Source organism: Lagenorhynchus albirostris, chromosome 5, assembly GCF_949774975.1.
Source record: "Lagenorhynchus albirostris chromosome 5, mLagAlb1.1, whole genome shotgun sequence".
NCBI lineage: Eukaryota > Metazoa > Chordata > Mammalia > Artiodactyla > Delphinidae > Lagenorhynchus > Lagenorhynchus albirostris.
Window position 1 is genome coordinate 96,561,272 of NC_083099.1, and position 16,003 is coordinate 96,577,274.

Genomic DNA, 16,003 nt, shown 5'->3' on the forward strand with positions numbered 1-16,003 from the left:
GCCACAACTACTGAGCCTATGTGCCACAACTAATGAAGCCCACACGCCCAGAGCCTACACTGAGCAACAAGAGAAGCCACCACAGTGAGAAGCCCATGCACCGCAACAAAGAGTAGCCACCACTCACCGCAACGAGAGAAAACTCGCACGCAGCAATGAAGGCCCTACGCAGCCAAAAAAAACTAATTTAAAAAAAAACTTAAAAAAAAATATTCAGAGTGATCCTTAGACATTCTAAAGGTTAAAGGCCATTAAAATTAAGCCATCTTAATATATTTAACTACCTGCTCCACTTCAGACTCAGAAAATAATTTAAAATCATATTTATTTATTTTATAAACTTGAAGGTGGCCCTCAAGGCTAGGAAAGAAAGATCTTAAACTCTCTGTTTTAAGTTAAAAACGCAGATTCTTTTTTTTTTTTTTTTTTTTTTTTGCGGTACGCGGGCCTCTCGCTGTTGTGGCCTCTCCCGCTGCGGAGCACAGGCTCCGGATGCGCAGGCTCAGTGGCCACGGCTCACGGGCCCAGCCGCTCTGCGGCATGTGGGATCTTCCTGGACTGGGGCACGAACCCGCGTCCCCTGCATCGGCAGGCAGACTCCCAACCACTGCGCCACCAGAGAAGCCCAAAACCCAGATTCTTTGACCCATTCTTCTAAGGGTGTATTTTTTCATGCTTTAGGCATCTGTCTTCATCTCTAAAGCCTCCCCAGTTTCTTCACATGTTCACTTAGGGATAAACAAAACTATATTGTAGCTCAAAAAGAAAAGAGTACTTACTAAAATGGCACAAATTAATTTAAACTTATTTAAAATTAATAAGGTAAAGACAGTCAAGTAAAATTGATAATTCAATTATTTTAAGAGAGCCAATAGGAACAGCACCTTTTACTTCCAAGCATGACAGAATGTGTGTACCTTATGCCCAAATCAACCCATCACAGATTTCAATATCTAAATTTAATTTTTAATTAGATTTTAATTTCTAATTTGGGTATGCAATTCAAAATAACAACCAAAAAAGAAATACTCAAAATTGATGGAAATAATTTCTACAACTTTATAACAAACAATACCAATCTTTACATAAAAGTCAATTCTTAAAACCCTCAAACTTCAGAACACAAAAATAAATTTTCCTTTATAGATTTTCCCCTTCCAGCTCCAAAAGTGGTTATTTTAGAATAAGTATTCATCCTGTAAAATTTAGCTGAATCAGATAAGTAGCAATTACCCAATGCAAATATCAATTCAATGCACAGATTTTATATATACTGCTTTCATATTTCCCTTTTGCTTCTTTTCTAGATAAAAGCCAGACACTGTAAATATTCTCATTAGAAAGTTCTGACCAAGGACACTGGCCTTTTCAAGTAATCCAGAAAAAACTGGGTCATCAAGATAAACTTCTAAGACACAGCAGTCTTCAGTGTGTTACGGGAGCCACTGACTAAAAGCCTTGGGGTTAATTCACTTCCCGCTGAAGATGTACCAATTATGCTATTCATGTAGATGTGCTCAATTTCCTTTACCAGACAAGATACAAACACTCCACTGCCAACCAAACTTGCCCCTTCCACTTAGGTCACAACATTTTTCACACTTTTTAGCACAGTATCCCCTCCCCTCCCAGGAGAAGCTAGTTCAAACACACTCATTAGTATCTTTGGTTACGAGGGCAATATAGTGTGTAAATGCTGTTAATAATCGTTCCCCCATAGATAAGTCAAGATGGGAAAAAATCCTATAGGTAGGTATAAATGTAATCTGCATTTTCTAAGCTCCTTACAAGTCATTATATAAAGTCCATCTCTTTTTTTAAAATTTTAAATACATATCAATGGCAGCCATCTCTCCATAGGGCCACCCATAAACTTTCCGTAGTGCAGGTGATAGAGAAGGTCACTGAATGTGATTTCTCCAGTCTCCTGCAGGGCAGACTAGCTCTCCAAGGGGCACACAAAGGACAAGAACATGTCCAGCTGGTTCTTCACAATAACTTCATCTGGATGTAGCTTGTGGGGCAGATAATGGGCCAGGGTCATCTCCCAGGCATCAACGAGATATACCCCAACTCCTGAGAACATCTTCCGAAGGATGGTGTCCAGCTGAAAGTTATACCAGTCGCTGTTGAAAAGGCTCACTTCAGGTCCCAGCTCTTGGGCGTTGGCTGTCCGGATGACTACCACAGTCTTAGGGCTTCGATCCAAGAGCTGGACCACGGCTCGACGGATGTTCCTGAGCCGCCGGATATACACTTCCAAGGGGAAGGTGCTGAAATGAGACCACACAGCTATGGCAACGACTGTGTTCTTCCCTCCCACGATGCCATTCAGCTCATTCGCCACATAACGGAGGTCATTGCTAAAGACGGTCGTGAAGCGGATCGGTGGACCGTGGCAGCGGTATTTGAGCAGGATGTTGTGCTTCTGGTCCACCGCAAGGAAGGGACCCACATTCTTCGGGCTACCCAAGTTAAACTCCACTAAATCTGAAACAAGGGAAACTCAGATTCATAAGAATGTTTAAACCAAGCGATATATTTTGATTATTCTTTAGTTAGTGGCTTCAAAGAACAATTTTTTTTTTTCAAAGAACAATTTTTTAAAATAAAATAACAAAAAGGTACAATACAAATGTAAAGGAAACACCTATTGCACGTCACTTTGGCCCCCTTGGCTTCAATGGACCTTTATATTTTAACATATTTATTACTTAAATCACTCCATAAGCACGACATTACAAGTAATACCATCAGCAATTGATTCTAGACCTGAGAAGCAAAATAACCTGTTTACCTCTAATTATTAGGCCAAGAAATCTTCCTGTTTGCACTGACTGTTAAATATCTAAACATCGATTTGGCATTTACACATTACTGTTCTAACAGATCAAAATTATTTCTTCCAGGTCAAGAACCAGGTCTGCTTTTTTACAAACACATAATAGTAACCAAATACCTCTTTTTGAAATAAGCAAAAGAAAGAAGCAACCACGCTTCTTTTGACTTTCAATTTCACCCTATGGATGGAAAACCCTGTTTATGTCTTAGAAAACTTCTCTCTCTCTGTCGTAACAAACACAGCAGCACAAGTTAGAATTCCCTTCTCTCCCTCTACTTTATCTAGGTTGTGTTTCCAAGTCCTGCTCCTCTGAAGATCCCAGGAATCAATGATTATTCTCCCTTATTACTCCTCAAAAAGGCTGTACAATTCATCACTGAACATTCACCCCATGAGGAAAGAGGGTCTGTGTCATATCCCTAAATATTCCTATAAGTGCCTTACACAGACCAGATTAAGTAACCCTTGGCAGCCAAACTGAATTCACATTTCCTAAGCACCTCTTCCGTGCCAGCACTATTGTGCTATAAGCCAGCAATGCAGGACTTTGCTGGCGGTCCAGTGGTTAAGACTCCACACTTCCACTGCAGGGGGCATGGGTTCAATCCCTGGTCAGGGAATTAAGATCCCTCATGGCACGGCCAAAAAGAAAAAAAAATAGAATAAAAAAATAATAAAATAAATTAGAATAGTTTCCCAGCTTTAAAAAAAAAAAGCCAGCAATGCTCAGATGGGTAAGTCACAGTCCTTGCCCTCAAGGAGTTTATAGTCAATTCTGAAGAAGTACCATCAAACTATAATTGTCCCATATTATTTACTCTTAAGGGTTAAAGTCAAGGTTTCACTTTTTTCTCCATGAGTTCCCAGGCTCCTCTTCTAAATTCTCATACCTAATTCATTACTACTTAGCATGTGGCCCCCCTTAAATTGAATAGAAGCTCAATTAACCATTCTTTCTTTTGATTAAGATCAAGCCCAACACAAGGCTTTATCGGGTAAAGATCTGTCTGCAAAGGGTAGGGTGGAAAATGCTCAAGACACACAATGTGATCATTGCTATGAAAGGAAATACCAAGCTACGTCATTAGAACTTAAGAATCAAGCAACTGGGGCTTCCCTGGTGGCAGAGTGGTTAAGAATCCGCCTGCCGATGCAGGGGACACGGGTTCGAGCCCTGGTCCGGGAAGATCCCACATGCCGCAGAGCAACTAAGCCTGTGCGCCACAACTACTGAGCCTGCGCTCTAGAGCCCACGAGCACAACTACCGAAGCCCGTGTGCCACAACTACTGAAGCCCATGTGCCTAGAGCCTGTGCTCTGCAACAAGAGAAGCCACCACAATGAGAAGCCCTCGCACCGCAACAAAGAGTAGCCCCCACTTACCGCAACTAGAGGAAGCCCACATGCAGCAACGGAAGACCCAACGCACCCCAAAAAAATAAATAAAATAAATCTATTAAAAAAAAGAAAAGAATCAAGCAACTGCAGGCTCCTGGAGGGCCCTGACTGGTCAACACCGAACTATGCCTAGCATCATGTCATACAAATGATTTCCCTTCTCCTGCTTTTGAACTTACGCTTCATCAACTAGAATTCTGCTATGTCTGTTTCAATAAAAAAAGGAAGCAAATCAAAACCGGAATTAACTTTCTATTTTGGGGGGTCATATCTACTTCCTCCTTTCCTTCCTTCTAAAAATTAAATTTGAAACTAAGTTGATGTAACAAATAAAAGAGAAAAAAGAAAAACATCACACACAACCACTCCCAACTGTGGGAAGTTGCTTTATGAAAAGCCCTGTCCATAAACAGCCATCAGAAACAGTTCCCTCTGCTCAATGTTATGTGGCAGCCTGGATGGGAAGGGAGTTTGGGGGAGAATGGATACATGTATATGTATGGCAGAGTCGCTTTGCGGTACACCTGAAACTATCACAACATTGTTAATCGGCTATACTCCAAAAATCAAAAGTTTAAAAAAAAAATTTAAAACACACAAACAAACAAAAAAACCCAGTTCCCACAGAACTATTCATCAGCTCTCTAAACTCTAAGTGGGGCCTTTAGTCCTGCTGCCCCAAATCCATCCCTCCTCACTCCATCCACACCACTTCCAGGAAGAGGAAAAGGCCCACTGTGAATAAGGGATGGCCCTCCCATGAGTGGGGTTTTATTCCAAGTCTGGAGAGCTTCCCCAGAGCCCAGCAGGGAGACCAAGAAGCTAAGAAGACTGGGACTGACCAGAATCTCCCTTGCTGGGAGGCAGCTCCACCTCAGAGTCACACCAATGGACGGCCCAAGGGGTGAGCAGGGATGGCTCTGCCGCATGAATGCATTAAAATGCACGACAGTTTCGCTGCCTCCTTCCACTTAAATCTATGATAGACTTGGAGTTGGACCAAACAGAACTAGAAGAGAAACAACTGGAAATGTTCACTTCTATCTCACAGCCCAGAATGCTAGAAGTGAAAGACACCTGTTAGGTGATAGTGTCCTGCTGCCTCAGCTCACACTTGGAGAAGTGAAGCCCTGAGAAGTAGATGACTCGTCTAGGGTCACACAGCTCATGAGTGGTATGAACTTCAACAAGCAGCCAGTGCTTTCATCGATGCGTCACAGCCCCACCATTGATCAGAAACTATCACTCATCTCTCCAAGGTTAGGACACCTCTTCAGTCCTACAGAGAAATAACTGCTTCCTCACCTGATGCCTTTCTTCAGGCACCGGACTGGGTCTGCTTATTTCAAAGCTGAATTTTGTATGTGTGGGAAAGAGTTATGAAACAAAAAGCAAAGTACCAACCTGGAACAAATGTAGTGAGGTATTCAAACCATTGCCTGATTGTCGAGTCACCAAATAAATACACCACTTTTCTCTGTAAGCATTCTGTAATGTTGTCAGGGTCATTAAACTGGCGCATCTTAAACTTTCTGGGCCTCCACTGATTTTTGTAATAATAGCCAGAAGGAAAAGTTCCTAAGCCTTGAGATAGTTCTAGGTTGTTGGTTTCTGGGAAAAAAAAAAAAAAAAAGATATTCTGAAATTCTCCTCCAATAAACCATACCTAAAAAATGTTCCAAGAAACACAATTATGCCCCTATGTTTGTTAGCTTGCTGGCTACAGATAACATTTCCTGCCATCACATCTCAAAGAAATCCCAGACTTCCCCCCTCCTACAAAAAGTTCTCCTTTGCACAAAAATAGGAAGATCTGAAGTGGGTGTGAGGGTGTTTGTGGACACGCTCAAAGGGGAAAGGGGACGTTGATCATTCCCTCTGATTACGCATGTTTTTCTCAAAGCCAAAAATAAAGGCAGGCCAAAACCAAGAAAATGTGTAGATGTAAGCATTGTCCAGCATTATCCCAGAACAGGAGAAGAACTTCTCATCCAAATGCCTGTGAGGCAAGTAAAAATTTAAATTCATATTTTACATATGCATAATAATATTAATCCACACTGTTTCTCAGCCCATTAAAAAGAAATGTTTCAATCCATGGGTCCTACAATAAAATATTAACTCGGAAAACCACCACTGAATACAGAAAACAAACCAATGACACACATTCTAAAGATTTACTGCCCACAACACAAAAGGTTCAGAAGTCTTTATGCACAATGAACAATATTAAAATTGTATCAGCAGTGTGTACTCATGGTTGTAGCCTAGCTACACATGATAACACAAGTGCCGGGATACCTTTCACAGAGAAACTCAACACCTTTCTGCCCTAACACCTCCCTCAGAAAATGCCACTGCAAAAATGGCACGCTTTACGTGCTTCAACAGGGATGCCTAATATTTCTTGCAGGTTTACTCTGCACCAGACACTGTTCTGAGCAATTAAATTTATTATCTCATGGGATGCTCACAATAACCCTTTAAGGTAGGTCCTATTATCCCTACCTTTCAAAACATTTAAGCAACTTGATTCAGAGATAGTATGTAGCAAAGCCAGGATCTAATCCAAGCCGGTGAGCCCCCAAGCCCATGCTCTTAACCACTGTGTTACATCGCCTCTCAAAAAGAGATGTTAATAGATATCTTTCTTTTGGGCTTTTTTCCTGAAAGAGTACATTTATTCATTTCTAACATTTATTATTCAAACCTGCAATCTTCAAATAACCACCAAACATTTTATATCACTCCCTACACAGCCCAAAGTTGAAATCTTGATCATATTCCAGTAATTTTAAAGCCTCACCTGTTAAACCACGATTTAAAATCCAAATGCTCAGAAATTTAAATTTAAATATGACTCAGAAATTTAAATTTAAGTGAGTCTCCTATTTGTGACTATTTTCAGCTTCTTTGACTTCTTTGACTATATTATCTCTATACTAAAAATGATTTTGGAAGGAGACCTTCAAGATGGCGGAGGAGTAAGACGTGGAGATTTAAATTTAAATTTAAATCACCTTCCTCCCAACAAATTTAAATTTAAATCACCTTCCTCCCCACAAATACATCAGAAATACATCTACGTGTGGAACCACTCCTACAGAACACCTACTGAACGCTGGCAGAAGACCTCAGACCTCCCAAAAGGCAAGAAACTCCCCACGTACCTGGGTAGGGCAAAAGAAAAAATAAAAAACAGAGGCAAAAGAACAGGGACGGGACCTGCACCAGTGGGAGGGAGCTGTGAAGGAGGCAAGGTTTCCACACACTACGAAGGCCCTTCGCGGGCGGAGATTGCGGGAGGCGGAGGGGGGGAGCTATGGAACCGCGGAGGAGAGCGCAGCAACAGGGGTGCGGAAGGCAAAGCGGAGAGATTCCCGCACAGAGGATCAGTGCCAACCGGCACTCACCAGCCCGAGAGGCTTGTCTGCTCCCCCACCGCGGCGGGCGGGGGCTGGGAGCTGAGGCTCGGGTTTCGGAGGTCGGATCCCAGGGAGAGGGCTGGGGTTGGCTGCGTGAAGACAGCCTGAGGGGACCTACTGCACCCCAGCTAGCTGGGAGGGAGTCCAGGAAAAAGTCTAGAACTGCCTAAGGGGCAAGAGACCATTGTTTGGGGTGCGCGAGGAGAGGGGATTCAGAGCACCACCTAAACGAGCTCCAGAGATGGCCGTGAGCCACGGTTCTCAGCGCAGACCCCAGAGACGGGCATGAGACGCTAAGGCTGCTGCTGCCGCCACCAAGAAGCCTGTGTGTGAACACAGGTCACTATCCACACCTCCCCTCCGGGGAGCCTGTGCAGCCCATCACTGCCAGGGTCCCGTGATCCAGGGACAACTCCCCCGGGAGAACGCACGGCACACCTCAGGCTGGTGCAATGTCACGCCAGCCTCTGCCGCCGCAGGTTCACCCCGCATTCTGTACCCCTCCCTCCCCCCGGCCTGAGTGAGCCAGAGCCCCCTAATCAGCTGCTCCTTTAACTCTGTCCTGTCTGAACGAAGAACAGACGCCCTCAGGTGACGTACACGCACAGGTGGAGCCAAATCCAAAGCTGGACCCCAGGAGCTGTGTGTACAAAGAAGAGAAACGGAAATCTCTCCCAGCAGCCTCAGGAGCAGCGGACTAAATCTCCACAATCAACGTGATGTACCCTGCATCTCTGGAATACCTGAACAGACAACAAATCATCTCAAAATCGAGGTGGTGGACTCCGGGAGCAACTGTAGACTAGGGGTTTGCTTTCTGCATCTAATTTGTTTCTGGCTTTATGTTTATCTTAGTTTAGTATTTAGAGATTATTATTATTGGTAGATTTATTGATTGATTTGATTGCTCTCTTCCTCTTTTTTTTTTAATATATAGATATATTTTTTTTTTCTTTTTCTCTTTTTGTGAGTGTGTATGTGTATGCTTCTTTGTGTGATTCTGCCTGTATAGCTTTGCTTTTACCATTTGTCCTAGAGTTCTGTCCATTTTTCTGTTGGTTTTTTTTTTAGTATAATTTTTAGCACTTATCATCATTGGTGGATTTGTTTTTTGGTTTGGTTGCTCCCTTCTTTCTTTCGTTTTTTTTATTACTTTTTAATTTTTTTATTTTTAATAATTACTTTTTAATTTTTTATTTTAATTCTTCCTTCCTTCCTTCCTTCCTCCCTTCCTTCCCCCCTTCCTTCCTTCCTTCCTTTTTTCTTCCATCCATCCTTCCTTTCCCTCTCTCTATCTCTCTCTCTCTTTCTTTCTTTCTTTCTCCCTTTTCTTCTGAGCCGTGTAGCTCACAAGTTCTCAGTGCTCCGGCTGGGTGTCAGGCCTGAGCCTCTGAGGTGGGAGAGCCGAGTTCACGACATTGGTCCACCAGAGACCACCCAGCCCCACGTAATATCATCAGTCACTGAGAGCTCTCTCAGAGATCTCCATCTCAACGCTAAGACCCAGCTCCACTCAACGACCAGCAAGCTACAGTGCTCGACACCCTATGCCAAACAACTAGCAAGACAGGAACACAACCCTACCCATTAGCAGAGAGGCTGCCTAAAATCATAATAAGGTCACAGACACCCCAAAACACACCACCGGACACAGTCCTGCCCATGAGAAAGACAAGATCCAGCTTCAACCACCAGAACACAGGCACTAGTCCCCTCCACCAGGAATCCTACACAATGTACTGAACCAATCTTACCCACGGCGGGCCAACACCAAAAACAACGGGAACTACGAACTTACAGCCTATGAAAAAGAGACCCCAAACAGAGTAAGTTAGGCAAAATGAGAAGACAGACAAACACACAGCAGATGAAGGAGCAAGCTAAAAACACATCAGACCAAACAAACAAAGAGGAAATAGTCAGTCTACCTGAAAAAGAATTGAGAGTAATGATAGTAAAGATGATCCAAAGTCTTGGAAATAGAATGGAGAAAATTCAAGAAAGGTTTAACAAGGACCTAGAAGAACTAAAGAGCAAAAAAACAATGATGAACAACACAATAAATGAAATTAAAAATTCTCTAGAAGGAATCAACAGCAGAATAACTGACACAGGAGAACACATAAGTGACCTGGAAGATAAAATAGTGTAAATAACTACTGCAGAGCAGAATAAAGAAAAAACAATGAAAAGAATTGAGGACAGTCTTAGAGACCTCTGGGACAACAGTAAACGCACCAACATTCGAAATATAGGGGTCCCAGAAGAAGAAGAGAAAAAGAAAGGGACTGAGAAAATATTTGAAGAGATTATAGTTAAAAACTTCCCTAATATGGGAAAGGAAATAGTTGATCAACTCCAGGAAGCATAGAGAGTTCCATACAGGATAAATCCAAGGAGAAACATGCCAAGATACATATTAATCAAACTATCAAAAATTAAATACAAAGAAAAAATATTAAAAGCAGCAAGGGAAAAACAACAAATAACATACAAGGGAATCCCCATAAGGTTAACAGCTGATCTTTCAGCTGAAACTCTACAAGGCAGAAGGGAGTGGCAGGACATACTTAAAGTGATGTAAGGGAAAAACCTACAACCAAGATTACTCTACCCAGCAAGGATCTCATTCAGATTCGACAGAGAAATTAAAACCTTTACAAACAAGCAAAAGCTAAGAAAATTCAGCACCGCCAAACCAGCTTTACAACAAATGCTAAAGGAACTTCTCTAGGCAGGAAACACAAGAGAAGGAAAAGACCTACAATAACAAACCCAAAACAATTAAGACAATGGTAATAGGAATATATATATCGATAATTACCTTAAATGTAAATGGATTAAATATTCCAAGCAAAACACATAGAAGTGGCTGAATGGATACAGAAACAAGACCCATATATACACTATCTACAAGAGACTCACTTCAGACCTAGGGACACATACAGAATGAAAGTGAGGGGATGGAAAAAGATATTCCATGTAAATGGAAATAAAAAGAAAGTTGGAGTAGCAATTCTCATATCAGACAAAAGAGACTTTAAAATAAAGACTATTACAAGAGACAAAGAAGGACACTACATAATAATCAAGGGGTCAAACCAAGAAGAAGATATAACAATTGTAAATATGCATGCACCCAACATAGGAGCACCTCAATACATAAGGCAACTGCTAACAGCCATAAAAGGGGAAAGCGACAGTAACACAATCATACTAGGGGAGTTTAACACTCCACTTTCACCAATGGACAGATTATCCAAAATGAAAATAAATAAGGAAACACAAGCTTTAAATGATACATTAAACAAGATGGACTTAATTGATATTTTGAGGACATTCCATCCAAAAACAACAGAATACACTTTCTTTTCAAGTGCTAATGGAACATTCTCCAGGACATATCCTATCCTGGCTCACAAATCAAGCCTTGGTAAATTTAAGAAAACTGAAATTGTACCAAGTATCTTTTCTGACCACAACACTATCACACTACATATCAATTACAGGAAAAAATCTGTAAAAAGTACAAACACATGGAGCCTAAACAGTACACAACTTAATAACCAAGAGATCACTGAAGAAATGAAAGAGGAAATCAAAAAATACCTAGAAACAAATGACAAAACATGACGACACAAAACCTATGGGATGCAGCAAAACCAGTTCTAAGAGGGAAGTTTATAGCAATACAATCCTACCTCAAGAAACAAGAAACATCTCAAGTAAACAACCTAACTTTACACGTAAAGCAATTAGAGAAAGCAGAACAACAACAACAACAAAAAAAACCCAAGTTAGCAGAAGGAAAGAAATCATAAAGGTCAGATCAGAAAAAAATGAAAAAGATATGAAGGAAAGAATAGCAAAGATCAGTAAAAGTAAAAGCTGGTTCTTTGAGAAGATAAACAAAATTGATAAACCATTAGCCAAACTCATCAAGAAAAAAAGGGAGAAGACTCAAAGCAACAGAATTAGGATTGAAAAAGGAGAAGTAACAACTGACACTGCAGAAATACAAAGGATCATGAGAGATAACTACAAGCAACTATATGCCAATAAAATGGATAACCTGGAAGAAATGGACAAATTCTTAAAAAAGCACAACCTTCTGAGACTGAACCAGGAAGAAATAGAAAATATAAACAGACCAATCACAAGCACTGAAATTGAGACTGTGATTAAAATCTTCCAACAAACAAAAGCCCATGATGAGATGGCTACACAGGCGAATTCTATCAAATATTTAGAGAAGAGCTAACACCTGTCCTTCTCAAACTCTTCCAAAATATAGCAGAGGGAGGAACACTCCCAAACTCATTCTATGAGGCCACCATCACCCTGATACCAAAACCAAACAAAGATGTCACAAAGTAAGAAAACTACAGGCCAATATCACTGATGAACATAGATGCAAAACTCCTCAACAAAATACTAGCAAACAGAACCCAACAGCACATTAAAAGGATCACACACCATGACTAAGTGGGGTTTATCCCAGGAATGCAAGGATTCTTCAATATATGCAAATCAGTCAATGTGATAGGGACTTTCCTGGTGGTGCAGTGGTTAAGAATCTGCCTGCCAATGCAGGGGACACAGGTTTGAGCTCTGGTCCAGGAAGATCCCACATGCCGCGGTGCAACTAAGCCCGTGCATCACAACTACTGAGCCTGCACTCTAGAGCCTGCGAGCCACAACTACTGAGCCTGCGTGCCACAACTACTGAAGCCCACACACCTAGAGCCCATGCTCTGCAACAAGAGAAGCCAATGCTGCAATGAGAAGCCTGTGCACCACAACAAAGAGTAGCCCCCGCTCACCACAACTAGAGAAAGCCCATGCCCAGCAATGAAAATCCAACGCAGCCAAAATCAATCAATCAATCAATCAATGAGATAAACCATATTAGCAAATTGAAGGAGAAAAACCACATGATCATCTCAACAGATGCAGAAAAAGCTTTGGACAAAATTCAACACCCATGGGCTTCCCTGGTGGCGCAGTGGTTGAGAATCTGCCTGATAATGCAGGGGACACGGGTTCAAGCCCTGTTCTGGGAGGATCCCACATGCCGCGGAGCAACTAGGCCCGTGTGTCACAACTACTGAGCCTGCGCGTCTGGAGCCTGTGCTCCACAACAAGAGAGGCCGAGACAGTGAGAGGTCCGCGTACCACGATGAAGAGTGGCCCCCACTTGCCACAATTAGAGAAAGCACTCGCACAGAAACAAAGACCCAACACAGCAAATAAATAAATAAATAAATTACTAAACTCCTTCCCCCAACATCTTAAAAAAAAAAAAAAATCAACACCCATTTATGATAAAAACCCTCCAGAAAGTAGGCATAGAGAGAACTTACCTCAACATAATAAAGGCTATATATGACGAACCCACAGCTAACGTTGTTCTCAGTGGTGAAAAGCTGAAACCATTTCCTCTAAGATCAGGAACAAGACAAGGCTGTCCACTCTCACCACTGTTATTCAACATAGTTTTGGAGTTTTAGCCACATCAATCAGAGAAGAAAAAGAAATAAAAGGAATCCAAATCGGAAAAGAAGAAGTAAAGCTGTCCCTATTTGCAGATGACATGATACTATTCATAGAGAATCCTAAAGATGCTACCAGAAAATGACTAGAGCTAATCAATGAATTTGGTAAAGCAGCAGGATACAAAATTAATGTACAGAAATCTCTTGCATTCCTATATACTAAGGATGAAAAATCTGACAGAGAAATTAAGGAAACATTCCCATTTACCACTGCAACAAAAAGAATAAAATACTTAGGAATAAACCTACCTAAGGAGACAAGACCTGTACGCAGAAAACTATAAGACACTAAGGAAAGAAATTAAAGATGATACAAATAGATGGAGAGATATACCATGTTCTTGGATTGGAAGAATCAACATTTTGAAAATGACTCTACTACCCAAAGCAATCTACAGATTCAATGCAATCCCTATCAAACTACCATTGGCATTTTTCACAGAACTAGAAAAACAAATTTCACAATTTGTATGGAAACACAAAAGACCCCAAATAGCCAAAGCAATCTTGACAAAGAAAAATGGAGCTGGAGGAATCAGGCTCCTGGACTTCAGACTATACTACAAAGCTACAGTAATCTAGACAGTATGGTACTGGCACAAAAACAGAAATATAGATCAATGGGACAGGATAGAAAGCCCAGAAATAAACCCATGCACATATGGTCACCTTATCTTTGATAAATGAGGCAAAAATATACAAAGGAGAAAAGACAGCCTCTTCAATAAGTGGTGCTGGGAAAACTGGACAGCTATATGTAAAAGAATGAAACTAGAACACTCCCTAACACCATACACAAAAATAAACTCAAAATGGATTAAAGACCTAAATGTAGGCCAGACACTATAAAACTCTTAGAATAAAACATAGGCAGAAGACTCTATGACATAAATCACAGCAAAATCCATTTTGACCCACCTCCTAGAGAAATGGAAATAAAAACAAAAATAAACAAGTGGGACCTAATGAAACTTAAAAGCTTTTGCACAGCAAAGGAAACTATAAACAAGACGAAAAGACAGCCCTCTGAATGGGAGAAAATATTTGCAAATGAAACAACTGACAAAGGATTAATCTCCAAAATATATAAACAGCTCATGCAGCTCAATATTAAAAAAACAAAAAACCCAATCAAAAATTTGTCAGAAGACCTAAATAGACATTTTTCCAAAGAAGGTATACCGATTGCCAACAAACACATGAAAGAATGCTCAACATCACTAATCATTAGAAAAATGCAAATCAAAACTGCAAGGAGGTATCACCTCACACCAGTGAGAATGGCCATCATCAAAAAATCTACAAACAATAAATGCTGGAGAGGGTGTGGAGAAAAGGGGACCCTCTTGCACTGTTGGTGGGAATGTAAATTGATACAGCCACTATGGAGAACAGTAGGGAGGTTCCTTAAAAAACTAAAAATTGAACTACCATATGACCCAGCAATCCCACTACTGGGCATATACCCTGAGAAAACCATAATTCAAAGAGTCATGTACCACAATGTTCATTGCAGCTCTATTTACAATAGCCAGGACATGGAAGCAACCTAAGTGTCCATCGACAGATGAATGGATAAAAAAGATGTGGCACATATATACAATGGAGTTTTACTCAGCCATATAAAGAAACAAATTTGAGTTATGTGTAGTGAGGTGGATGGGCCTAGAGTCTGTCATACATAGTGAATTAAGTCAAAAAGAGAAAAACAAATACCGCATATATAACACATATATATGGATTCTAAAAATAAAGGTTCTGAAGAACGTAGGGGTAGGACAGGAATAAAGACACAGACGCAGAGAATGGCCTTGCAGACACTGGGAGGGGGAAGAGTAAGCTGAGACAAAGTGAGAGAGTGGCATGGACTTATATATACTACCAAATGTAAAACAGATAGCTATTGGGAAATAGGGAGATCAGCTGGTGCTTTGTGACCACCTAGGGGTGGATAGGGAGGGTGGGAGGGAGACGCAAGAGGGAGGAGATATGCGGATATATGTATATGTTTAGCTGATTCACTTTGTTATAAAGCAGAAACTAACACACCGTTGTAAAGCAATTATAATCCAATAAAGGTGTTAAAAAAGAAAAAAAAAGAAAATTATTTTGGTTTTACTCCCTTCAAAGATGCTCTATTTGACAGTGCATACTTAATCTTTTTTCTTAGGTATCTGCTAATGCTTTGCAGGTTCAGGGTCTAAATTGAAAAGTACACAGACTTGTAAATGCTCTTCTGGCCAATGTGATTATCAAAGAAAAATGAGGGTTAGGGTAAACACTCGCTTGGCTTATTCAAAAGCAATTTCTCAACATGCTACCAAGTGTGGCTTTACCATGTCACCACACCTTGCCCAAAGCTCCTCACTGTATCATCACATCAAGGCTGCACAGGCCAGAGAGCTCCTGAGCAGACACCTGGGGCATAAAGAAAACATTTACTGGAATGGGAATTAAAAGTGATTTTGAAGTCACAATATTTACCACAGTTAAGTCTGTAGACTCAGTAGCTGAGTCTACTGTCAAATAAGGGTCATAAAGAAACGGGTATATCATACAGGAAACAATTACCATTTCCATTCAAATGTTAATTATATTTACTATCAGAGTTAAGTCAAGCAAAGCAAATCAATTACTGAACCTGACATTAATTCTTTAAACATGCAGCGCTAGATAACAGAACATATTTTTAAAGTGAAATGTGTTTACCTACATTGCCCTCTTATGGTCAACTGGGACAAAAACATTTCCTGACTAATATGATTTCAAGCAGTCTGAAGTTG

The 16,003-nt window shown here is 40.9% G+C and overlaps 1 protein-coding gene across 5 annotated transcripts in view; it reads right to left on the bottom strand.

The window, feature by feature from the left end:
- Positions 1-837: 837 nt before the first annotated feature.
- Positions 838-16,003, bottom strand: part of NXPE3 (neurexophilin and PC-esterase domain family member 3) — a 53,224-nt gene continuing 38,058 nt past the window's right edge. For 4 of the 5 annotated variants that reach the window (XM_060150655.1, XM_060150656.1, XM_060150654.1 and 1 more), the window contains 2 exons: positions 5,645-5,851; positions 838-2,490 (listed from right to left, as the gene is read on the bottom strand). In XM_060150655.1, coding sequence (XP_060006638.1) covers positions 1,940-2,490; positions 5,645-5,851 — 758 coding nt within the window. In that variant the 3' untranslated portion in view covers positions 838-1,939. The remainder of the gene's footprint in view (positions 2,491-5,644; positions 5,852-16,003) is intronic. The other variant, XM_060150658.1, reaches the window with a different exon arrangement.